Source organism: Cheilinus undulatus, linkage group 14, assembly GCF_018320785.1.
Source record: "Cheilinus undulatus linkage group 14, ASM1832078v1, whole genome shotgun sequence".
Taxonomy (NCBI): Eukaryota; Metazoa; Chordata; class Actinopteri; order Labriformes; family Labridae; genus Cheilinus; species Cheilinus undulatus.
Window position 1 is genome coordinate 47,802,089 of NC_054878.1, and position 27,373 is coordinate 47,829,461.

At 39.7% G+C, this 27,373-nt stretch overlaps 1 protein-coding gene across 1 annotated transcript in view; it reads left to right on the forward strand.

Moving 5' to 3' along the window:
- Nucleotides 1–27,373, forward strand: part of myo6a (myosin VIa) — a 232,260-nt gene that overhangs the window by 175,663 nt on the left and 29,224 nt on the right. Inside the window, exons 26-31 of the mRNA XM_041805103.1 lie at nt 614–822; nt 6,395–6,473; nt 20,014–20,171; nt 20,641–20,679; nt 22,745–22,780; nt 26,943–26,981. Coding sequence (XP_041661037.1) covers nt 614–822; nt 6,395–6,473; nt 20,014–20,171; nt 20,641–20,679; nt 22,745–22,780; nt 26,943–26,981 — 560 coding nt within the window. The remainder of the gene's footprint in view (nt 1–613; nt 823–6,394; nt 6,474–20,013; nt 20,172–20,640; nt 20,680–22,744; nt 22,781–26,942; nt 26,982–27,373) is intronic.

The window sequence follows — 27,373 nt, forward strand, 5'->3', positions numbered from 1 at the left end:
CATGATTTTAACTCTCTTTCTCATATATTTGCCTTTTAAAAACCTTATTTTGAATTTTAATGTTGTATTTTGACCTCTAGGACTTTTACCTCAGATTTTGAGCGAGCCTTTAATTCATTTATTTATTTAGCATCCATTTGACATGGACACACAGTAACACTGATGCTGTAATGTTTAATCCTTTTGACTTTTTTTTTTTTTTTAGAAATCTTAAACTCCTTTATCATAACTGTTTAATTTTCCTTATAATTCACTACCTGTGAAAACACGGTTGACAGTTTTTGGATAAATCTTGACCCTGTTAGGCCCTCAGGTCAGGTTTGACCAAAATTTAGATTTTGGCCTCTGCTGTGGTTGAGTTTGACACGCCTGATCAAGAGGTTTCATATTAAACTCTGCAAAAAATAAAAAGTTACAAATAAAGGGACTGCATCACGATGCTGACCATTGGTTGCAGCATTTGTGTTGCTAGGCGGTTTTTAAGAATACTCTGTTAGATGCAGGTTTACAACGGCTGCAAGCAAAGCAAATAAAGTTGAAATTTAAAGATAAAGATCAGATAAAATAAAACCCTGAACAAAAAAAGCAATAATTCTGTTTTTGTGTCCATCAGAGCACCATCATGAGCCGCATCGACATCGACCACGAGTACCAGGCCCTGGTGTCGCGGTCGGAGAAGCTGCTAACTGAAATGCAGAACAAGAAGAAGGAGGAGGAGGAGCGGGAGAGGCTGAGGCGCATCCAGGAGGAGATGGAGCGTGAGAGGAAGAGGAGGGAAGAGGAGGAGCAGCGACGTAAGCAGGAGGAGGAGGAGAGGAAACTGTAAGTATCAAAGTCTGCTTTTTTAACCTATTAAAAATCAACCCTGAGAGAAAAATGCTGCAGTGTTCAAATCAAGTCATTTTTTAAAGAACCAGGAGGGATTTACATAATGAGATTTATTTTTTGTAGAAGCTATAAAGTTTTATCAGGCTGCTTTTTATATTTTTAGCTGACTCTCCGGTGCAGGGTGATTTACAGCGAGAGCGGCAGCTAAAGTAAGCCTCAATCCCCCCTGGTGTCAGTCATTACAGGAGAACAATAACCAGGAGGTCAGCGGGCACGGCCCCAGAGTTATGAGAAAAAGTTCAACTAACAGACCCAGTGTACAAGCTGGGTGGAGACGGCTGATGAAGAGGAGGAGGACACCCTCAAGTGATGAATGTCAGAGGATTTAATCAGTGGGTTTCAGCAGGAATCTGCTGGATTTTGTAAAAAAAACTGTTGGTAAAACATTTCTAAAACCCTGAAAATGAAAGCATTTGATTGACCAGAGAATATAGACATATAGTCATAGATTGGCCTTACCTTCTCTCTAAGGCCAGAGACTGTTAACCACACTCTCATGGATGCATGATAGCAACCATGCAGCTTCTAGCTATCGTCGTCTGCAGGAGATCCCAGAGGGGTTTGCAAGTAGCTCTCAAAGCTCGGCAGGAAGGCCACTTTTAACAGGTTTTCTTCCTCATTATTAGACATTTATCCATGCAAAGAAAAGTCTGGTTCATTGGTAGGAAAATGCAGCTTATAGAGAGCGGACTGAAGCTTTGAATAGGTTGTTTGCACTCACATGATCCTGATGACGTGTGAAGATGGGGAATGGAAATGTAGTAAAGTTAGTCCGTTTTGGGTCACATATTATGCAAAATACACTTTTTCAGGCTTTTCTAACAGAAACATGTGCCCCTTGTTGTGTAGGTGGAGTTGAAGACCCAGAATGCTGACCAGTATGATGAGTTTGAACAGATTTATTTGACAATAGTAATGGGGGGGGGGGTTCCGCAGGTCCAGGGGGGTGAGTCTTGAGGAGAGAGTGCTGTGGCGGAGCTGTGGTGAAGCAGGGAGTGAGGCACTGGAAGAAAGGGTGGAGAGACAGGATTAGCAACAAGTTCACAGTAAGCACTGGAAGTGTTTCACAAATGAATCACTGTGAGAGCCTGAGAGCCAAGGTTACCACTGGTGAGTAGCAGGCTATACTCTGGCGCTGAGGTGAGTCTCTGAAGGCTTCTTAAGGTCTGCATGATTGAAGATCAGAGACAGGTGTGAGCAATCGGCCTCAGCGCCGCTGGGGGAAGGGATCCTCAGGAGAAACACAGTGAAGTTAGATCACACCAACACCCAACAGGAACCGTAAATAGCCAAAATCCCTCTGGTCTTAGAAATAGGTTCGTTACCTTTAGTTGTCCGTGCAAGCTATTTCTAGAACGGCACTGCCAAGTTCAGGGCTGCTGTGCCGACTCTATGGAGTCTTACGGTATTCCGGCTTGTCCTCATCAAACTCATCAAATACACAATCCAACAACTCCAAAACGCTCTCGTGGACAAGTTGTGACCTGGTCTGAATGAAACATTATTGTAGTAGTATTTATATTTTCTTTCAAAACGCAGGATGTTTTTAGTCATTACCAGTCTGACCTATCCCTTTCTATCCCCCATTCTTGAAACTTTTAACCCCTTTTTGATACTTTTTGCCACTTTTTTCCTCTTTTACCAATTTTTGAAAGATTTTAACCCCTCTTAACCCCTTTTCCTGCATGTTTTTCCCTCTCTTTTGTCCATTTTTGCCACTTTTAACCCCTTTTAATTCCATTTTTTCAACAATTATTGCAACTTTTAAATCAATGTTCACCACCTTTCACCCATTTTGCCATTCTTTAACCCCTTTTTGCAACTTTTCCAGGCTATTTCTGCTGTTTTTGTCACTTTTAACCCAATTTTGGTACGTTTTGCCTCTGTAAGTCATTTTTTTCAATTCTTTAGCCCATTTTGAACCACTTTTTCTGCATATTTCATCCTCTTTGTGCCAGTCTTTTATCAATTTTTGCCACTTTTCTTCTATTTTCCACTTTTTAACCCCTTGTTATTAAATTCATTGCACTATTTTTCCCACTTTTAACCCATTTTTAATACTTTTTGCCACTTTTTTACAATTTCGCCAATTTTTGCAAGATTTTAACCCCTATTAACCCCTTTTCCTTTATGTTTTACGCGCTTGTATCAATTTTTGCCATTTTTTAACCCCTTCTCATTATTATTTGCACTATTTTTGACACTTTTAACCCTTTTTTGTATTACTTTTGCCCCTTTTTCCATTTTCATCACTTTTTTTTACCATTTTTGTCCCTTTGTGCCTCCCCACTACCCATCTGACCATTTATCACCCATTATTTTTGTAACACTTTTGCCAGCCTTACCCCTTTTTTAAAAATATAGAATAAGTATGACTGAAAAGTACTTTTCAGTAAGAACAGATCAATGAAGTCATTCTAAAACTATTTCAATATTAATTGTTTTACGGTGGATTTAACAGCTGCAGACATTCAAAGCCAAAGGATACTCTTAAAAACACACAAAATCTTCTTTTCCTCCTTTTCTGAATTTAATGATCTTTCAGGGGCCGGACAGGAAGCTTTGGGGGGGCTGATGTGGCCCCCGGGCTGCCAGTTGATGATCAGTGGTGTAGGAGGAATCATTTTTAAATCACTGTAGACATTTCAGTGCTGAAATTCTACATTTATGTACTTAAAATGCTTTTCTGCAAAGACAAAGTTTAGTTTACGATGAAAACATCTGAGAGTAGAAGGGTAGTCTTTCAGGTCCTGGTCCTGGTTCTCCTTGGCGTGTCCTCCTCCATGGGCCTCTGAGGTTTTGACTCCATCACATGAACATAGTGAAGCGTCTTCCCCCACACTGATGGCTGCTCACATATTCCTCACTCATGTCTGACCTCCTCAGTCCTCCTCTGCCGAGACAGAGCGTCTTAACAGACGACCGATGGGGCCATTGTGTTCGTCACAAACCACTACCCGCTAATATCAGACATTAGAGACAGCGGAGCACATTTTATGGGTCCTTCTCTTCTTCCTCCTCCCCCTGCGGCGAGTTATGAACTCCACCTGAAGGTCGCAGACTGAAGGTCAGGAAGCAGGAGAGTGTTTGCACGCTGAGCAGCATGAGGAGACCTTGATGAAGGCGCTGACCCGTTAATACTGGTTTTATGGGGTTCCCCTCTTCAGCTTTAATCCAAACATTATTTATAAAGATGAGTTAGAGCCCGGTGGAGAGTCGTCCTGATGGTTTAAAGCCTCAGACACAGAGGTTTATTTCTTTAGGGCTGAGCTGATGATTTTACTCAGAGCCGTCTGCACTGCAGTAATGTTTAGTTCACGGATCAGAGGAAACATGCAGTCGAGTGTAAGGAGTTCAAAATGTCAGGGCTTCAGAGACATGAGTTTTTATTAGCAGCTTAAGCTAAGAGGGAAAAACAGAATTTGTAAAACCACAAAAATGTGCCCAAGTACGCTCTTCATCAATGTTTACTGGCTTTTACATAAATCTACAACGGCATGGAGTACGCAATCTCATGAAAATATTAGCTCACACTGACTTTGATAGCAGCAACACATCTCAAAAAAGTAGGGACAGGGCAACAAAAGGCTGGAGCTGGAGGAGCATCCTACAGCTAATGAGGTAAATTATCAACAGGTCAGTCACATGACTGGGTATTAAAGGAGCTTTTTAGAGAGGCAGAGTCTCTCAGAAGTAACGATGGGCAAACGTTCACCAAGAAAAATGTACCTCAGTGAAAAATAGTGAAGACGTTGAATTTCCCTCCATCTACAGTTTGTAACATCAGTAACGGATTCAGAGAATCTGGAGAAATCTCTGAACAATGCTGAAGGGGCCCTCAGGGGCCACTGCATTAAAAACAGGCATGATTCTGGACTGAAATCACTGCATGGACTCAGGAACATTCCAGAAATCATCGTCTGTCGACACAGTTGGCCGTGCCATCCACCAATGACAGTTAAAGCTGGATCATGGAGAGAAGAAGCCATATGTGAACAGGATCCAGAAACGCCGCCGTCTTCTCTGGACCAAAGCTCATTTAACATAGACTGAGGAAACATGGAAAACTGTTCTGTGGTCAGAGGAAACATGGAAAACTGTTCTGTGGTCAGAGGAAACATGGAAAACTGTTCTGTGGTCAGAGGAAACCACAGACGCTATATCCTGTGGACTAAAGAGGAGAGGGAGCATCCAGCTTGTTCTCCTGGCTCAGGTCTAAAGCCTGCATCTCTGATGGTATGGGGTTGAGTTAGTGCTGATGGCAGGGGTCATCAAGTACATTCACACAAGGGCCAGATTAAAGCCTCAACAGAAACTCTGGGGGCCGGAGTTTCAAGAACACAAAAATTAAATATAAATATATATTTTGGTCTAATTGAAATATTATTTTATTAGTATTTGTTTTTCATTTCAAAACGCAGAACATTTTTAGTCATTATCGGTGAGATCTATGTCTTATCTATAATACAGCAGGCCACAAGGTGACAGGTCTGCCCATAGACTTGACTGGATCCCTGAAAATCCCAGAGAATGGGCCCTCCACAATTGTGATTTAGCACCAGTATTAACTCATTTTGACCCCTTTTTGCTTTTTAACCCAACATTAGCCATTCTTTAACCAATTTAAACCACTTTTCCCTGCTTATTTTATCACCTTTGTGCCACTCCTTTATCCATTTTTTTCACTTTTCTTCTATTTTTGCCACTTTTTAACCCCCTTTTGCTACTTTCCTGCCAATTATTTCCCTTGTGTGCCACTTTTGAACACCTTTTCACTAATTTGCCAGGCTGTTTTTAATATTTTTTGCCCCTTTTTGCTTCCTTTACCCAATTTTTTGCCATTCTTTAACCCATTTGAAACCACTTTTCCTGCATGTTTCATCCCCTTTGTGTCACTCTTTTATCCATTTTTTTACCATTTTTCATCTATTTTTGCCACTTTTTAATTGATTATTTGAGCCATTTTTGCCATTTGTAACCAATTTATGACACTTTTTACCCCTTTTCCCTCTTTATCCAATTTTTGCCACATTTTAACCTCTTTTCACCACTTTATCTGGTCATTTTTGCAGCACTTCTGCCAATCTTACCCCTAATTTTAAATATCTACTAATTATGACAGTAAATTTCTGTAAACCAGATCAAATGTTAAGTCATTCTAAAACTTTTAATATGAATTGCTTGTGGGATGATTTAACAGCTGCAGACATTTAAAGCCAACGTATACTCTTAAAAGGACAACATCTTCTCTTTACATCCTGATCAGAGTGAAGTGTTTGTCTGGTTTTCTGTAGAACAGGTCATCCATTGTGGACCTGTTCAGCCTAAAGGTGCTGGAGGCAGCAGGACGTCCATCAGACTCCTCATGGAGGAGGAGGGACATGTGGTTCAGTCAGGGCTCCACTTAGAGAAGAAAAAGGCTGACTGCAGCATCAGTCAGTAGAAGCTGATCATCCAGTTCACTAATCAGTCTGTGTTTTTCTCTCATTTTCTGTTCATCCTGCAGGAAAGCTGAGATGGAGGCGAAGAGGAAGCAGGAAGAGGAGGAGAGGAAGAAGAGAGAGGAGGAGGAGAGGAGGATCCAGGTGAGTTTGTGCTCCATTTCTGTCCCATTTAAGACACTGTAGCTTTCGATGTGTCTGTTTGGAGGCTGCTGCAGCTGATCGAAGGCCGTCCCGTTCCTGAGGCTTCCTCAGATGTGGCAAATAAACTCCTTCTTACCCTGTCCAGTGAAGGTCCTAACCAATGTTCACAAGCAGAAACGGTTGCAGTGGGCCCAGAAATACATGAAGACTCATTTTCAAACAGTCTTGTTTACTGATGAGTGCCGTGCAACCCTGGATGGTCCAGATGGAGGAGTAGTGGATAGTTGGTGGATGGCCACCATGTCCAAACAAGGGTGTGATGTCAGCAAGGACGGGGTGGAGTCATGTTTTGGTCCAGAATCATGAGGAGAGAGCTGATAGGCCCCTTTAGGGTCCCTGAAGGTGTGAAAATGACCTCAACAAAGTCATTTGTGAGAGTTTGTGACTGACCTCTTTCTTCCATGGTACAAAAAGAAGAACAGTGCCTCCCGTAGATAAAATGATCTTCATGCACGACAATGCTCCATCTCATGCTGCAAAGAATCCCTCTGTGTCATTGGCTGCTATGGGCATAAAAGGAGAGAAACTCATGGTGTGGCCCCCATCCTCCCCTGACCTTTAACCCTACTGAGAACCTTTGGAGCATCCTCAAGCTAAAGATCTATGAGGGTGGGAGGCAGTTCACATCAGAACAGCAGCTCTGGGAGGATATTCTGACATCCTGCAAAGAAATTCAAGCAGAAACTCTCAAAAAACTCATAAGTTCAATGGATGAAGAATAGTGAAGGTGATATCAAAGAAGGGCTCCTATGTTATCATGGAACTGGGCCTGTTAAGATGTCTTTGGTTGAAATAGCTTCTGATTTCCATTAGAGGTGTCTTTGACTAAGGATTTTCATAGTCTAATCTGATTCGTCAGATTTGCCTTTAGTTGACTAATAGTCGAACAGCGTTTCCGCTAGACTTTTTTGTTCCCAGTCAAAATGACCAGCAGTCCTCAAGAATTCCGGCCATTTAGAACAACTACCGGACGTTTGCTTTAATGTTATTTTGCTGCATTAACAGCAGCAAAACACATAAATCTCTCTCTTATTTTTTTTGTGTAAGTGGTTTAAACTATCAAAATGAAAGCTGCCTGCTTTTCCTTACACACGCAGCCAGTCACACAATATACGCCCACGTTAAACTCATAAACAACAACAGTTAGCCTCACATTAGCACCGTTAGCCTGTTAACACTTTAGCTGCTATCATAACTTTGCAGCGTACAACAGCCAAATACCATCCTCCATCGACAACAACAAAGCATCTAAACACATAAAAAAAAGTGCCCTGTTAACTGGACACTGGGTTAGAACTCTACATTTCAAATGAAAAATGAGACTTACTGTCAGCTGCTAATATCAGTCCTAATGATGATATAACTGTAACCTCTGCTGAAGCTGGAAATCCAACCATCCTGGTTTATTTGGACTAGTCCCGACAAGACAAAAGCTCCACAGCAGATAGTCCGGCCCAGTTCTCCTCTCAGTAACGGCTTATCCAAGACTACTTCTGCTAATTAGCCAGGAAGAGAGACAGAGCCTTCGTTATCAGCTCCAAGCGGTCCATGCCGTTCTGCACAATGTGATTCTGTGTTGACTACAATCCAGCTTTATCTGAGGATTGGTCATAGGTAGTTTATCGAAGTCACTACAACTCTGCCCGGTGTAGGCCGGTCTCTCTCTGCTGCTGCATTGGTGTTTACGACGCTCAGCTATGGTTCCTTTGTTTCAGCCTCTTCATTACTTGCAGTGATGAAACAAAATCCCTCCATACCGCTGATGATAATAAGCCTTTGGTTAACCAAGAAAACCTCACTTGGATTAAAATTCTGCTTTATGAGAAAGCTCTGGTCAAACTTTCCCACTTTCCCTGCATAGTCCCCAGCAGTACTGAGCATGCACAGAGAGATAGATTTGTTTTGACGTCATTGTGCATACATAATTAGCCACGTGCTTGCTGTCTGAGGAGATAAACAACCCCAGATGTAGTAAGATCAGGCAACTTTTAGTTTATATTAACACATTCTCGCAACATATCTTCTAGGTTACATAAAATATAATATGCAAGTATTCAGTATTTACTTTTCTGGTAATTTTCATGTTTTCTGCCGGACATTTTGACCGGTTGTATTTTTATCTATATATAAGGATTTACTGGGATTACTTCACAGTGGAAATTGAATATAAGGGGTAGAGAAACCGTGCCGTGCACATCTTTAAAAATGTATGTCTGAGCTATGAGGAGAAAACAACAGCACAGACATTAATACACGCAGGCTGATTTAAAGCGTAATATTACTACAATAGTATAAGAAGAAGAGCAGTTTAAATGTCACCTTTGTGGAGCAGCTCCAGCTCTGTTTGCTCTCTCTGTCTACGTTGTGTAATCAGCTCCCCTCCGGTTCTTCCTCGCTGAAATGAAATCACAGGAACCATCATCACTCTGTGACTCACCGCAGTTTTAAAGTCGCACCTTAACTCACACACCTCTCCGTGCACATTCATTACTGCCTCCATCCTTCATGACTGCCGGAAGAGAAATCTAAATAAAGAGCAGCACAGAGCAGATTGGAAATGACAGTGAAAAGGCCGCTCTGCTTCCTGAGAGAAAATCGTTTGTCTGAGATACAAAGTGAATCCGTATCATTCTCTATTTAGAGCAGAATCACACGATGATATAGCCAGAATGTTCCTGCAGCTTTTACACAACACTGACTACATTTCAAATAAACAGAATCACTCAGGGCCTTTCTCATCCTCCTCCACACTCTGGGACCTGGATTCAGATTACTTTCATCTGATATCAGGACTTTGAACCACTGAGACCACAACGGTCCTGTTCCGTTTCTCCCGGTGAGACGCGGATGACATCTGTGGTTCAGGATCGGCTCCACCCTAAGAACACCATCTGTGTGGTGGTTCCTGATCCACTGACTCCAGTCTCAGTCCAGTCCTTGTGAGGCCCCCTGAGTTCTTGAATCTGCTCTGATACAGCCTCTGAGAACAGCCTTGCCATTCAGCAAGGACCTTCTGTGGCTTACCCTCCTTGTGGAGGCTGTCAGTGATTGTCTTCTTGGACATTAGTCTGGTCTGCAGTCTTCCCCGTGATTGTGTAAGCTGAACCGGAGTGAGAGAATGATGGCTCAGGAAACCTTTGTGTGTCTTCTGATTTTGTGAGTTTTAAGCCATAGTCATCATGATTAAAACAAACAAAAACTAGTTTTTTTTTTTCAGTTATTTCACTTCATATGCAATTCTTCTATGATATTCCATTTTTTGGGGGGAGCACTTATATGCACAGGATATTGCATGGTCTAAACAGGTTAACCTCCAGATAAGAGGTATAGCCCAGACCCTGAAAGACAGCCCCAGACCATTATCCCTCCTCCACCAAACTTTACAGTCAGACAGGTAGCGTTCTCCCAGCATCCTCCAGACCCAGACTCACCCATCTGACTGTAACCAGAGAAGATGTGGCAGAAAAGTGGCAAAAAAAGGATCAAAGTTGCTAAAAGGTTGTCAAAAGAGGTTAAATGTGATGAAAAGATGGCAAAGCAATAGCAAAAGTGAGTGAAAGTGCCAAAAAGGTGGTAAAAATTGGTTAAATTTGGCAAAAAATACCACAAAGGTGGCAAAATGGGTTAAACTATGGCAAAAAATACCACAAAGGTAGCAAAAATAGGTTAAATGTGGCAAAAAAGTACCTCAAAGGTGGCAAAAAGGGGTTAAATGTGGCAAGAAGTACCTCAAAGGTGGCAAAAATGGGTTAAATGTTGCAAAAAATTCCGAAAAGGTGGTACAAAAGGGTCAAATGTGGCAAAAAGTACCAAAAAGGAACTTGGTTAAAAATAGTATGAATTAATCATTTGAACTACATTTCCAAACCAATAATAGCTTGCCACACCTTCCAGCTCTGAATGAGGTAACTGTTAGCCAGGATGCTAGCACCAGTGCTACTTATTTAACACTCATGCACTGACACCAATAAATCCCAACTTGGGTGGTCCCATTCTCTGGCGTTTTTTCAGGGGTTCAGATCTGTGTGCAGGCCTGGTTACAGTACTTGCCATAAAGTTGTAGTGAAAACGTGTTATACAAATTCCCACGGCACACCTAGACCTGCCTTAAGGCCCACTAGTGTGCCTTGGCACACCATTTGAGAACCACTGCCCTCGGCTATGTTTAAACACCACATCTACCCATATCTCTGCCCTAAAGCTGTGGTTTTTGTTTTGTTTTCATCAGATTATTTTTCCATGCCCTTGGTAATGTACAGACATCCAGAGCACGACCCGGGTTGTGTCAATCCTCCTTGTCGCCCAATGAGGCCCTCAGGTGGGCGTACTCGCCATTACATGCATTACTTCAGCCTCAGATTTCAGCCCAAACATGCCTGAAACTTCCGCACAGTACTGTACATCTGTTGCCTTGGTAATTTTGAACAAAAGATGAAGGCAACGGATGATAGTTCAGAGGTGAAGTCCGTATGTATGGCTAAAGCCAGGTATAAGGGTATAAGTATGATGTTAGGAAAAGTCTCGTCTCCTCTTCTGTCCACGCGTACCCCGCCATGTTGTCTTGGAGTGAGCTGGTCATGTGAAGCTGTACATTATGTCCTGTGACATGTAAATTTTTCAAAATTAGGGAGTTTCCTATACATTTTTTTATTTTTTAATTGCACTATTTTTGATTTTGTGCATTTTTAAGGCTAAGGGAAAAGCAGCTAGTGACATTTGACTGTGGAATATCCAGCAGGACTTTATTCCAATGATAAAATTAGCATACATACTTAAGACGGCCGATCACTGCTCTGGGTTAACTCAGTGACTTTACTCATTTTCCCAGTTCCTTATTATAAACAGGTGAGCCCTGCCTCACGGCTCACCTGGAGTGAGCTCATAACGATTAAAACTGTTCATTGAAATAACGAATGAAAGCTCAAGAACAAGAGAAAGCTCTAGATGCACTCTGGTAAAAACCTACTTTTGCATCTAAAACCTCCCTGGCTGATTTTACTCTCGGACTTTAATGCCACAGAGGTTTACATTTGTACTTGTTTTAGCAGCTTTTTCATGTTGAATCTCCAGCTTTTCCTTACATAACACAACCACAGTGGTCCTGCAGATAATAATAGCAAACAGAGGGACTCTAACAGCAGAAATGACGCAGACAAACCAGACAGTGCGTGCTTTACTAAACTATATTTACACGCTGAAAGACAGACTTGTGTATGAAAACAGTGTCCGAGTTATTTCAGACCAAAGTGGAGTGTTTCCAGAGAGTAAACAGAAAGTTGTGGCTTTCTCTGTGTCCTCACAGATTTGTCTCCGCAGGACGTCGATACCCTAAAATCCCTCCTGTGCAGCTCGGCTCTCCTCTAATCCACGCCTAACTGTTCAGGCAGGAACATGGCCGTACGTTATCTCCCTCCATCACTCACTAATGGACCTCTGTGTCTTTGTGGAACAACCCTGAGAGGACAAAGACAAGACATTTAGCTGAGTGTGACTCTAGTGTTTCTAGGGAACTTTGGAGTCTGGATTTAGGCAGAGCTAGTTTGATATGATCAGATAGATCCATCAGGGAGTTGTGTTTGATAAAGACAGGGTATTCTGTGGATTATCTTTGACAACAGGGGAGCAGTTTATGAAAATCTCAGATATTTAAGCTGATGTATGGACTGAAGCCACTGCTGATGGAAGCAGAAATGTTTTCTTACTTAAAAGCCTCAAAAAGTCTTATTTTCATTTATGAGAGGTATTAGATATGTAGACGGAACTCTGACCACCCCGTATCCCAAATTATTATGCAAATAATATATCACTGATTTTCCTAAATAGTCCCTAAATAGATGCAAATGGCAGTCAGTATCATTTTCAGGTCATCAACTGTTAGAGCATAATTCAAATTTTATTGAACAAACCTCTACCCTTTACCCTTTTTTTTTTGGTCATTTTGCAGCTTCTCTTTGCTACATTCACCCCATTTTTTTCCACTTTTTTCCCAATTTTGCTGATTTTTTTTACATTTTTTTTTGCCTCTTTTTGCCCACTTAAGCTACCTTTTGCCATTAAAAACCCTTTTTTCCCTATTTTTGCCCAATTTTGCCACACAAATTCTTGCCTCTTCTTTTGCCACTTTTTGACCATTGAAGCTACCCTTTGCCATTAAATACCACTTGTTTCCTATGTTTTGCCCATTTCTGCCACTCTTGACTGCTTTTTGCCCATTTTAGTAACTTTTCACTCATTTTTTTGCCATGATTTTGCCACTTTTTGACCATGTTTTGCCACCTGTAACTCATTTTTTTGTCACTTCTAACCCATTTTGCTACTTTCTGACCATTTTGCCACTTTTTCTCCCCATTTTCCCCCATTTTTGCTGCTTTGTGACCATTTTTGACCAATTTCTTTGCAGGATGTCAGAATATCCTCCCAGAGCTGCTGTTTTGATGTGAACTGCCTCCCACCCTCATAGATCTTTAGCTTGAGGATGCTCCAAAGGTTCTCAACAGGGTTAAAGGTCAGGGGAGAATTGGGGCCACACCATGAGTTTCTCTCCTTTTATGCCCATAGCAGCCAATGACACAGAGGGATTCATTGCAGCATGAGATGGAGCACTGTCATGCATGAAGATCATTTTGCTACAGAGGGTATGGTTCTTCTTTTCGTACCGTGGAAGAAAGTGGTCAGTCAGAAACTCTACATACTTTGCTGAGGTCATTTTCACACCTTCAGGGACCCTAAAGGGGCCTATCAGCTCTCTCCTCATGAAACAGGCTGCACACCTTCTAAAAAGTTCAAAAAAAGTCTTGAGAATCATCAAGGTGTTTCTTGGCAAATGTGAGATGAGCCTTTGTGCTCTTTTTTGTCAGCACTGGTTTTGGCTTTGGAACTCTTCCGTGATGCTATTGTTGCCCAGTGTCTTTCTTATGGATGAGTCATGAACTCTGACTTTAACTGAGGCCAGTGAGGCCTGCAGTTCTTTGGATGTGGTTCTTCTGGGACCTCCTGGATGAGTCATCCTTGCACTCTTGGAGTCATTTTGGTTGGCCGGTCACTCCAGGGAAGGTTGACCACTGTTCCCAGTTTTCCCCATTTGTGGATAATGGCTCTGACTGTGGTTCGCTGGAGTCCCAAAGCCTTGGAAATGGCTTAGTAACCTCTCCAGACTGATAGATTTCAATCATGTTGTTTCTCATTTTTTCTTGAGTTTCCTTGGATCGTGGCATGATGCATTTCTTTCTGAGATCTTGTAGCCTACTTCACTTTGTCTGACAGCTTCCATTTAAGGGATTTCTTGATTCATAGGCCATAGCTGTGTGTATTTGTGTTTTCTATTCTTCCAGAGTGTTTCAGATGTGTGTTTGTGTTTTCTGTTCCTGCAGAGTGTTTCAGATGTGTGTTTGTGTTTTCTGTTCCTGCAGAGTGTTTCAGATGTGTGTTTGTGTCACTGCATTGATATCTCCTTTGCTTCCAGACTCTGCCGTTGTTCTCTCCATGCAGAGACGCCGCGGCTCGAATGCCTTTAGAAATGTAAACCTGGAGCAGCAGATGCATGAGTGTTTGTGTTTACAGGTACTGACGCTCTGCTTATTCCAGTGTGACGGTGAGATACGGGGTCTTACACTCTGCTGACTTTTATGTTTATCATCAACTGTCTCGCTCCTGCCCATCTGCTGCCGTGACGGCTGCTTACCGCGGTTCCCCTGGGCACAGATTGAGTGCAGATTTGAACGGCGAGCAGCAACCGTGCGAATCAAAGCTGCTGGCCCGGGCCCTCAGGCTGGGTTACCCACAATTCACCTGCACCTCCATCAGCAGGGGGGTCGTTGGGTTTCTCGGCACGCTTTAGCTCCTCTAAATATTGACGAATCCTGCAGACTTTAGGAGGAAGTGACATCAGTTTGTCTGTTTTTACCTCCAACCATCACAGTTATAATCTAAAATATGATCTGAAGCATTTGAAAGGGTTGTGCAGGTGTAGAAGAAGTTTTTCTATCTAAGTTTACTCACTTTAAACCTTGAGCGTCATTATTCTGCAGCTTTAACAGCAGATTCATCACCATTAAACGATCTCTGATCCATTATAGAGGCAACTTCAGTGAAGGGAGCCTTTCAGGACTGATATACACATTTCATAAATGTTTGTGGCTCCCTGGTTGCAGATGGATTTTTGAGTCATGCAGAGTTCATGCATATTGGAGCATCAGAAAACAGGCAATAGTAGTGGAAGTCAGAGTGACGGAGATGGAACATTAACTCTGATTTATTAAAAACACAAATCAAAAACAAGCGGTAGAAACTTTAGTGCAAGAGTCAAACAGTGGGAGGTTTAAAGTGCACAGTGAAAGTTAATTAACGGCGTGTCCACCTCTTCTTTAGCTTGTTAAATGTTGCTTAAAATGCCACCGACTCCCCCGTGTTCATTCTGGCTGTAGAGGAATCAGAGAAAGTGAAAACGCAAACCCTAGCTGCTTTTAGGCTTTCAGAAGTTTGGCTCCGGTATGAATGATTGGGATAACTGGGGTTGGATTTCTGGATCAATTAATGGAAAATGTGAAACAGTGAGACAGTGGAGTCATTTACTGAAAATACATGAGCACGGTCAGTGACGGTAGTGAGGCTAAAACCTCCATGGACTACAGGATTTCATGTTGTTCATCAGGCTAAATTACAGGTAAAGTTCATGGATGATTGATCATGAAGCACAAAAAGAATAGGACAAAGTAGAAAAAACAGTATGACGGGTTCACTTTTAAACCACCGCCTCGTCTAGTGATGTTTTCAGACAAATAATTTCTCAACAATTTAAATTCTGTTTTAGCTGAATTGTAAAGAGGATAAAATACTCAGAACACACTCAAAACTAGAAAAGCACTCAGAGAGCGCAGACCTCCACCATCAGCCCTATCTCCCAATAGTGAAGAATCCTTTAAAAAATACCTGGATCTGTTCCCATGTGCCCCCCACCACGGCATTTGCCAATTACTCCCGCCCCACAAGTTGTGACCTGCACATTCACCACACTATGAAATAATAACGTATAATTATGTAACATTATGACACATGAAGCAAATACTCAGAACCATTTCTTGAGTGAACCACTGGGCGGAGTGACACAGTACAGCAGCCATGTCTGGAGTGTAGTTCCGGCTTTGCATTTAACTTTAAAACATCTCTGTATCGTAACGTTCCATGATTATTTCATAGCGTGGGGAATGTACAGGTCACGACTTGTCCATGAGGCGTTTTGGAGTTGTTGGATTGTGTATTTGATGAGTTTGATGAGGGAAAGCCGAAATACCGTCTGCTTACATTAAGTTGGCACAGCAGCTCCGAACTCGACAGTGCCAATCTAGAAACAGCACCGACAACTGAAGGTAACGGACCCATTACTAAGACTACAGGAATTATGGCAATGGGCGAATTTGCTAAAATGTTGAAGTATCCCTTCAAAGTCAGAATTCTGAGATTAAAGTTAAAATTCTGAGATTAAAGTTAGAATTCTGAGATTAAAGTCAGAATTCTGAGATTAAAGTCAGAATTCTGAGTTTAAAGTTAAAATTCTGAGATTAAAGTCAGAATTCTGAGATTAAAGTCAGAATTCTGAGGTTAAAGTTAAAATTCTGAGATTAAAGTCAGAATTCTGAGATTAAAGTCAGAATTCTGAGATTAAAGTCAGAACTCATTAACTTCATTAACTTCATTAACTGGAGCTACAGCTCCATCTAGTGGTGGAGGGCTGTGTTACAACCCGGACACAACATTATCGTCATTGGGGGCCTACATTAAGACATCAGGAATGATAACTGACGGTTTAGGGATCAACCAGCAAGACTGATGCTCATCTCTGCTGCTGCTGCAACTTCTTCAGATATCACCCTAGTTCTCTGAGTGATTCAGATGCATTGTGGGTAATGTAGGCACCAGAACAGTTAGCAGAGGGGATAAGAGGAATGCCAATCTCTCCTTTACTGATTTAAACCGTCACTTTTAGATTTAGTATCCAGAAGGGCGTGCTTCCTCCCTGAAGATGCCCATCATGAGCCTGACATGAGCGAATGATTAAAGCCAGAAAAGACAAATTAAAAACAGCTGATGAAGCGACGGCCTTCAGCTCGTCCTGACCTTCATCAGCCGGTCGAGGAGCCGTTTAACGTCCAGAACTTGTTCCATGTAGAAAGTTGGAGGCATTAATCTTCCAGGTGAGCCCCGCCCTTCACTCGCTCGTTTACAATGATCAGGATGAGGAAGATGTAGCCCCCCTCCTCCTCCTCCTCCTCCTCCTCCTCCTCTGCCCCGTCTGAAGGAAGGTTAAACATTTGTGTCTGTTCATGTCCGTGCATTGATTTGGAGTTCCTGCCTTTTGAATACCAATCTCTGTCTCCGTGTGCTTCGCTCCTAGCTCGTTTTTTCAGGACAAGTTTGATCTAAACTCTCAGCTCTGCTCTGTTCTTTTAAAGAAACTTTAAAAATTCTAAAGAAGTTTTATCTGAAAAGCTTCTGTGGGAACTTTAAAAAGTGAGGCCGTCCTGTAAAACACTCGTGTTTGTGAACTGAACAAAGAAACCAACATTTCTGCTGAAGATTCATTTGAATTCACATTTTTGAGCCGATAAGGCTGTAGTTTTGGGAGGAACTTCACATTTTTATAATGAAAAGTTGTCCGTTTTCACTTTATACTCCCAAAAATATGAGCTTATAAAAAACACTCCAGATGCTGTTTAGATTAGTGTTTTCTCCCAGATGTCAGTCCGTTGTGTTTTTTTTCTGGATAGCACTGGTTTACAGAAATGTCTCTTTAAAGTCTGGATGATGATGATGATGATGATGATGTGATAATTCTGGGCTAAAATCACGAGGATTTCCCTTCTGATCAGTCCCCGTAGAAAGCAGCATTTTAAAGATTATTTGGGGGGTTTTCTGCCTTTATTTTGAAAGGACAACTGAAGAGAGACAGGAAATAAGGGGAATGCATCAGACACGCCCTGAAGTCAGGGTTTGGTCCTGAGACCAGGGCGTTGAGGCCTTTAGCCTCTGGCGCCCAGTAAAAAGTCAAATTTGTTCAGGATCTGAACTGCAGTGCTCTTTCAAGAACCTGAGGATCCAGATTCAGATCAGGATCTTTAATATCTGAAGAAACAGAAGATTGTCTTCGATGTGACTCAATGTCTCTGCAAAATGAAAACCAAAGAAATGTGGGAAAAATAGCTAATAAGATAAGTTAGACTGGGTGAAATTATAGGACTCTTAAAATGTTTTTGTGAATTGATTTCCTCGTCTGTAATGGTGTGCTTTGTTTACTCCACTTATGCTGCTGTACATTTTTGGAATTTTAACTTGTGGGTCTTATAAAGGAATATCTCACCTTATCCTCCAATCAGACATTCCTCAGTAACTCACAGCTTTCTAAACTTTATTTAATTTTATAAAAAGTTTTTAAAGTAAAAACTTTGAAAGATTTAAAATTAAAACAAATATATATACATATATATATATATATATATATATATATATATTTATATTTATATAATTATTGACTTTTTGAACTCCAGTATTTAAAAAAAAAAAGGACGACTTGAAATATAAATTATATTTTGTAACTTTGTGACATACCACAAATCAAAAATTTATAATATAATAAAATTTTAGTTTTTTTACCCCCATTATATTTATAACTTCACCCAAAAATTATTTTCTTTTTTTAATTTTGTAGTTTTTTTAAAACTTAATCGTTCCATATTTTCTCAAAAAGTAGTAACTTTTAAAACTTAAAATTAAAACAAAAATTATCTTAAATTTGTGATTTTTAGAACTCAAAAATGAAATAACTAGGACTTCCTGAAATTGAAATGTTTTTTTTATATAATTTTTTGACTTAAAAAATGTTCTATTTTTTCTCTTAATTTAATGTTAAAATTTAAAAAAAAAATTAAAAATTGCTTTTTGTAAATCAAAAAGTTTATAATCTCAAAAATGTTTACACTTGAAATTTGTAAATTTTTCATCCCCAAAGTAACAATTTATAAAAATTTAAAATTAAAAAAAAATTTATCTTAAATTTGTGACTTTTTGAATTCCCATATTTTCTCAAAAATTATGGACTTCTTAAAGACAAAAATGTTTTTTTGGGGGGGGGGGTAACTTTTTGGCTCAAGAAACCTCAAAATTTCTTTTTTATCTCAAAAATGTTTTTTTTTTCCTGCTGTTCAAAGTTTTTTTATTTATTTTTCCCTCCTGGAAAAAAAAAATTCTTACTCATTTTTTCTAAATTTAACAGCTTATTGAAATTTAAAAAGTGTTTTTTACTCAAAAAGTGACAACTTTAAAAGACTTAGAATTTCAAATAAATTAATCTCTAATTAATCATTAATTAATGACTTAATAAACTCAAAAATTTGATTTTTGTTAATCAAAAAGTTTATAATCTCAGAAATGTTTGAACTTGAAATTTGTAAATTTTTTACCCCCAAAGTAACAATTTATAAAAATTTTAAATAATAATTAAAAAAAATCTTAAATTTGTGACTTTTTGAGCTCCCATATTTTCTCAAAAATTGAGGACTTCTTAAAGACTTTTTTGTAATTTTTTGACCTTAGAAACTTCAAAATTTCTGTTTTATCTCAATAATGTTTGGCTTTTTTTCCTGCTGTTCAAACTTTTTAAATTTATTTTTCCCTCCTGAAAAAATATGTTTCTTACTCATGAGATCTCTAATTTTGTACTTGTTTTTTTCTGAATTAGAATTTCAAATAAATTAATCTTTAATTAATCATAGATTAATGACTTAATAAACTAAAAATGTACAACTGTATGATAAAAAATCCAAGTTTTTTCTTAAATATGAACCATCCCTCTTAGAATAACTTTTCTAAGTAACTCTGTCGACTCTGCCGTTCGCTCACATGTGGAGGGAGAAGAAACCAGAGATGTTTGCAGGAGAAAACCTCTGACTCTGATTATAACTGTTGAGTCTAAAGTTATGGAAACTCTCATGTTCCAGTCAAAATTGAGTGTTTTTATTTAAATTAGCATCTTTACAGTAGTTGGTGAAAGTAGAACGTGGCTAAAGTTAGCGGTGTTTGCAGGGTAGCGTCTACATTCCTGAGTTAAATGTGACTCAGACTAAAATAACCTAACATTTCTTATCCATCATCTTGTTTAAGAATATTTTAACACTTATTTAATCTTGATAAATTCTGTCCAACCTCAGAGAACAGACAACCGTCCTTATGAAGCAGAGTGGAGTTTTGGACCTCTGTGTCTCTGTGTTGTTAAACAACTTTCCTCTTCTCACGCACCGTCGCTGTCGTATAGTTGTGAAATGCCGAGTCGTTGCCTCTGCAGAGACTGGAGCCGATCTGTCACGCCATTTCCTCCCGCAGATGGTCGACAGCTCTGTCAGAAAGCTCCAGCGCTTCCACAGGAGAACATATGTTAGCATGGGCGCTAGTCCTCCAGCTGCTAGAATGATGAATGCCTCTCTGTGTGCAGGAGGAGATGGAGCTGCAGCTGCAGGCCGAGCGGGAGGAGGAGGCGTCCCGACAGGCCGTCCTGGAGCAGGAGAGGAGGGACCGAGAGCTGGCGCTGAGGATCGCTCAGAGCGAGTCCGAGCTGATCCCTGAGGAGGCCAACGACGCGGGGCTGCGCAGGTAAGGCGCACCTCAGATCATTATCGTCTGATTATTTGACCTGGGGGGAGACCTCAGACCGCCTTCTTTAGTTTGTTTTTAGACCTTCAGACCTGAAAGAGAGTCTGAAATCTCGAAAATGAATAAATTAATTCAATTTGGCTCCAATCAGTTCCAGTCAGTTTATGAAGTCCAGTATGTTTGTCAGATTCTCAGATTTGTCCTCATTTTGACAGGATAACAGTCTTTATAATTCAGACGTGGATTATCCAAAGACCACTACACCCAAACAAACCATGGATAATTCATCACGTTGTGTCAGATTTATTCTTCCTCACTCTGACAGTTTTGTTTTCTGGAAGTTTCTTTGGCTCCTTTCTTGTGCAAAGTTCCTGAAGAGTTCACAGATCTGTTTGATTTGAATCCACATCTTCATCTGCATTCAGTCCTGTGTTTAACCAGATCTTTGTTTTCTTTTTCTTCCTCCCAGTAACGGCTCCTCAGTCCCATCGTCCCCAGAGAGAGCAGCGTAAGACCCGGCCATTTAACCCCTTGATTTGAACCCCAGATCCTCCTGCTTTTTAACCCTTTCTCCACCCATAACTATCCCTGCATGCTGTGACCGTCTTTGAGCCAAGCACTCCCTCTATATCTGCTGTCTGATATGCTGAGTATATCCCACTGCAGCTCCAGTTTATTTTCCTTTAAATCTGTTTCTTATCATTGAAAAATAAGGAACAGAACTTCAACGTCCACCTTTGACCAAAGAAATCAGCACCGAGTTTTTAGTTTGAGCACCAATATGATTTCCATCCACCAGGAACGAAATCACGGCTGGAATTTATCAAACTTTAAGGAATTTTTAAACTTAAACTTGCTTAATCCTGTAAAACAGCTCCTATAAATGACTACATGACTACTACATTTTATTTTAGATCCTGGGGTTTTATGGTAGTTTTAATAGTTAAGTTTCAGTACTTTTCCACACAGTCTTAATCTAAATCAAAGAGACGATATCATCTTAAAGACCCTGTAAAGTCAAATCCAAACTTTGTGTCTGAACACTCTAGAAATGTTGGAATCTGGTTGCTGTAAACATGTGAAAACACTGAGATCTACATGTGACTGAACTCTGGATTTAGACTGTTAGAAAGTTTTTCACCTCTTTCCTGGCTGGGTTTCATGTGGGCGGGGCAAATATGTGGACTCATGATGTCACCGGCCCACAGAAGGTAATAACCCTGCCCCTCTAACTCTACAATCTAAAATCACAGAGCAGTTCATCTCAGCCCCGTCCTCACCCAGCAATCGGAGTAGGAGACGCTCACGCCTCCATGTCCAGACTGCAGATTAACCACTCTGTGAAGGCACCATCACACTTTTTTCTATTGTCTCTTTTTGGTCCATTTAGATTGTTAATGAAGACTGTAACCAAAAAAACATATTATTGATGTTATGGATAAAAATGTTAATGTTTCACTGGGATTTGTTGTAGGGTTTTAAGTAGACCATAAGGTTTAAAACTCAACCAAACATAAGAAACTGAACCTCTAAGAAAAATAGAATAATTAAGTAAAAATTAAAGTCTGCCAGAGTATCTCTCTCATGACGTTCTTCCTCTCTCCTACAGCGTCCATTACAATTAAATGCATATTGACAACTATGCAAATTAGGTGATGATGTCATTTAGCAACTTCTGGCGACTTTTAGGACAGCCAATGGCTACTTTCCTAACTGAGAAGTTGGCAGCACTGGAGCAGATTTTACTGCCTCATTTTTCATGATCTTGAAGCTTAATTTTATAAACTTTTATAAACTTTTTTGGACTGAAATTTGACCTGGAGGTTCATAACACCGTGACCTGTCATACAACAAAAGTAGATACAGATTTATTTTCACTTTACAGGGTCTTTAAGGGTCTGAACCCGACCTGACCCCACACCCAGAGCCTAGGTTGGTGGGTAGACAGAATGTCTGGAAAGACACAGCAGCATAAGAGGAATTTTATTTTATAAGTGGCAATGTAAATGTATGTTTTTGACCGTTTGAGAGAAAAGCCGTTAAAAAGTGGCGCTGCCTCCCTGGTCTACCCTATGAGCAATAGAGAGAGGGAGTGTGCAATCACTCAGATAGGTGCAGAAAAACCAGAAAGTTTAGTTGATTATTTGTTGGAATGGCATCTCCATTTATCAGTGAAGTGAGTGAACAACACTGCAGACTGTAGTCTCTGTTAACAGACTGATTCTCTCTATCATATTCAGGATACTGTGTTGACATGCGACAGAGAAATCTGGTTATTCAGATCCTTGTTTAAGAGTAGTACCCGCTCAGAGCAGTTTAAGGGATAAGAATATAATGAACGCTAAACAGAGACTGAAATCAAACAGTCTGATTGATCAAATCAAAAACATAGATTTATCAAGAATGATTCTTTTGATCATGAATGTTTGATAAATTCCAGGCCTTCGTCCTCTGATCAGAGTTTGAAGGAGAATCACTTCAGTCAGAGATGAAGAGGAAAGGAATCACCTCTCCTCCTCTTTTATTGTTCAGTGGTGCTCGCTGTTATAATCCTATAATCCTCTTGTTTACAGCCCGGCTGGAACCACAAAACTCAAGAGCTTGACCATGTAGGTGTCCTCTCTCTGCACCCAACACCTTCAGCACACTGTTCCACAGACATAGACGTGCAGGATTACTGTGTTTACTTAGAGCCAGGCTGCATTATTCAGACGCCCTCCACACTCGTTTCCATCATCTGTTTTTACCCCAGCAGAGAGGTTGTAGCGGTTCACGCTGCATCCGGAGATATTAAAGCTTCAGTTTTCACGTCCGAGGCCCCGAGCCCCGCACGGCAGCCTCCCTCGCACTTCTCTCTGCACTTACCCCGAAACGACCCACATGCAGCGTCGCTCTCACAGATGAAATTGATGCTTCACGTCATGAGTCAGATGTAGTGGAGGCCGCATTACTCTGCTACACGCTCTGAGGATGCTGGAGTGGTGCATCGTGGTACTTTATGCACCAGCTGCTTCCAATCTGCCGGCCTCTTCTTCTCTCAAACGCTTTTTTCAAAGTCCCATCACAGCGGCCTTTTCAAATTACTCATTATCACAACAGTGTTTTACATATTTTTACTGCAAAGATCTAAAAGTTCGAGTCTAGTGGAGATCAACAAGCATCAACACGGAGAGATTTATCATACAGGGGACTGATTTTGATAACAGAGCAGTGGATAGAGTCTGAAACCAGGGACAGAGAGAGAGAGAGGGGAGAATGACGTGAGGGAAAGGAGCCACAGAACCGCTGAGTACTGAGGCAGAGACTTTAATGTCCTCAGAGAACAAACCAAGATGTCAAATACAAACTCTTCCTGCATCTAATAATCCTGTTTTTCAGGGTAGTCTAGAACAGGGGTTCTCAACCTTTTCAGCCCAGGACCCCAAAAATAAAGGTGCAAGAGACTGGGGACCCCCACTGTTCCTGAAGGTGGTTGAACACAGCCATGAACAATCTAGAAACTTGTGCAGACAAGGCCGCCCGTATGGGGGATACAGGGGAGACCTTTACCCTGAAAAAACCACTCTTACCAAAGAAGCAAGCATAGTTTTTAAGTCATTTGTGTGGTAGATAGCCTTCTTAAAAATGGGTTCAAATCCCTTTTGTTAAAAACAGAAATAAAATAGGTTAAAAATGGCTAGAATAAGTCAATAATGGCAAAAAAATAAAAATTAAAAAAAATGGTGGGGAAGGTGGTGAAATTGGATTTTAAAAGTCGCAGATATTGGTTTGAAGTGGCAAAAATTAGATAAAATTGGCAAAAATTAGATAAAATTGGCAAAAAATAAGCAAAAAGTTGCAAAAATTGTTTAAAGCTGCAAAAAATGGGCATAGATAGTGGTAAGGGGAATTAAAAAGTGGCTGAAATGACTTGAAATTGGCAAAAATGGGTGGAAAATTTGGTAAAATGGGATGAAAAATTGATATAAACTGTAAAAAATGATTAAGAGAGAAAAATTGGCAGAAATGGATTAAACTGGTAAAAATGAGCATATCAAATAGTGAAATGTGGTAGGAAACAATAGGTGTAAAGTGGCAAGACTTGGTTTAGAAGCGGTAAAAACAGACACAAAAAAGGTGTTGGAAAGGGTTTGAAATGGGAAAAAAATGGATTTTAAGTGGTAGAAATGTGTTAAAGTTGGCAACATCAGTTGGAAAAAAATGATAAAACAGTTTAAAATTTTGGCAAAATTGGTGTAAAGTGACAACAGTGTAATTTAAAAATATTCCTAGTTTTTTTAGGGCATCTTGCGACCCTCTCTCAGTGTCTCGCGACCCCCATGGGAGTCCCGACCCCAACCTTGAGAACCACTGGTCTAGACGAACAAGGCTAGAAGAAGAAGCAGGAACACCCAAACACATGAAGAAGAAAATTAACACACAGTAGTAACAAGCTGGAAGCCACGGTGGAGCTACGAGCCTCTGGCTTCTGTTCACTCTCCTCTACAACTTCAACTTCTATTAAAAAATCCTCCGGATGTGTAAAATTAAATATTAGAGTCACTCTAAAATGAACAAATAGATTAAAAGGATGCTCTGCTTTAAAAAAACTCTACTTTTGAGATGATAAGGTCAACATTAGAAAATGTTATTGTAGTGAAATGCGGGTCTTTTTTGTTAGAAGAGATTAAATACAGAGACCTGTCAGTAATTTAAATGCAGAAACTGTTTTATTTTCTGTAACTGTGTGACGTTTGTGCACAAAATTGCCTGATATCGATCGCAGGCTTGTACATCAAATCGATTCCAAATCGTATCATGGCAGAAACTATCGTATTGTTCTCCAAAATACTGAAATATCGTATCGGGATGAAACTGGCGATTTACATTTCTAATAATAAATCTACAAGAAACCAAACTACAGTTTTTTTTTACTTATCGTTGCAAATTTATGTGAAAAAAAATCAAAATTTACAGGAAAAAACTAGTTGTGTGCTCTTAAAAAATGTACATTTGTGACAAGAAACTCATATTCATATGTTATATGTTCAAAAAGTCATTAATTTACAGGAAAAAATATAAATGTGTTTTATTTTAAAAGTTTAAAAACAAAAGATAAAACTGGAGACAAGGACTGGACATGTTCACCTTTTTAAAGTTGTAAACAGAGAAAAAAAAACAGACATACTCAAGTTTAAATACTTGGAATTCTCAAGTTAAACTCAAGATTCTGGGGTTTGGGTTTAAAAGGTTGTGAAGAAAAAAGTTCAGTATTTTGGTGTTAAAAACTCAAGTTTAAAAATCCTTTTTTATTCAAAAACATTTCTAGACATGTTCCACTCTAAAATTTCTAAATAAACAGGAAAAATTTGAAAAACCATACATTTCCAGAAAAAACAGTAAATTTGTGATTTAAAAATTAAAGACAAAATTGATCAACCTTGCAGTTTCATCAATTTAAAGCAAAATTTACAAATTTTACTCCAAAAATCTGAGTTGCATTTTTTGTAAAATTATGACTTAATAAATCCCCAAAATTGATCTTTTTTCAGAAAAAATGTATATAATTAAAATTTTTTTCAAGAAGTGATTATTCCTCGCCGCAACGTCACTTCCTGTTTTTACAGAAGCCAGTTGGCGGTTAATTTACTACCTCACATTAGCGCTGATTTAGCGTTAACCCCTTCTTCTGCTGTTCTATACCAACTGTGTGACCGCCGTACGTTATTTTACTCTGCAGTCACGAAAAAACTAGACATGTTTGCCTTTAAGAAATGTACATTTGTGACAAAAAACTGAAAATGTCTGTTTATTTGTTATGTGTTCAAAAAGTCATTTATTTAAAAGAGAAAATTAGACATTTAAAGTTTTTTTAAGTTAAAAGATTTTTTTTATGTTAAAAGATCTTTATTTTTTTGATGTGTTTTTTTTTTTGTTTGTTTTGAATGTCTTAAAGTAACAAGATAAAACTGGAGACAAAGACTGGACATGTTCACCTTTTTAAAGTTGTAAACTCAAAATTTTTGAGGAAAAAAAAAACAACCTCAATAAACACTTGGAATTTTTTAAGTTAAACTCATAGATTTATTAAAAAAATTTTTAAAAATATTTACTCGAAAACATTTCTGGACATGATCCGCCTCTAACAGTTCTAAATAAACAGGAAAAATTCAAAAACTCATACATTTAAAGGAAAAACAAAAACAATAAATTTGTGATTTTAAAACTAAAGACAAAACATCAAATTTAGGATGTCAGAAATTCAAAACAAAATTTACAGATTTTTTCTCAAAAATTTGAAGTTAATTTTTTTTTTAAATTTATGACGTAATAAATCCCCAAAATTTGATCCTTTTTTTTTTCCGGGAAAAAAAAAAATCTTTTTTTTAGAGTGGCCCTAATACCTCTGAGAGGTGAAGACATTAGCAACGCTTAAACATTTAAAGTCTCCGTGTGGATAAAGGATTGTAGAGGAGCCCAGCTCTCATTTTCCGTTAAAAGTGATCATTCCTCGCCACAACGTTACTTCCTGTGTTTGCATAGCGGTTAGTTACTAGCTCTCGTTAGCACTGATTTAGCGTTAGCCCCTTCTGCTGCCGTTCTATAACGACTGTGTGAGCGCCGTACGTTATGTTACTCTGCAGTCATGTGTGAGACATTTAGTGAGGTTCCTGTCTGCAGAGTCAGAATCTAACATGTTGTAGAGTCAGGACTGTGGTTATTGATGTTTTTCTCTCCACACGCTACAGAACCACACAGCAAACTAAATATGAAACTCATCCTACCTTTTAGGGAGGAGATGGCGAAGGAAATGACTGAACTCCTGGCTCGGTGGGTAGACTCCGCCTCCGTCTTCAGTTAAAGATGGAGCTCTCTGTAATCAGTACCTGGTTGTCCTCATTCTTTGATCAGACTCTCGATCAGGACGTGAATATTCATCACGACTCTGTAGGAGTTTGTTTGGTTTGTTGATTTTTGCTGATCTCAGATTAAAGTTGCACTGATCTGATTTACGGGTTGATTCCCTCAGAAATGTCAATCTCTCCTGGAATCGTTGAGGGAAACTGATTTCTTCTGCTTCACACTTTCTCTCTGATCCTCTTTGAAGAGCTGAGACCTGGAACTGTGGATTAAGAAGGCAGAACAGTGCAGAGATGTAAACTCAAACTTTATTCTGCTGAATGTCTGCCTGGACTGTCACCAGTTAATCCAGCCGTGTCTAA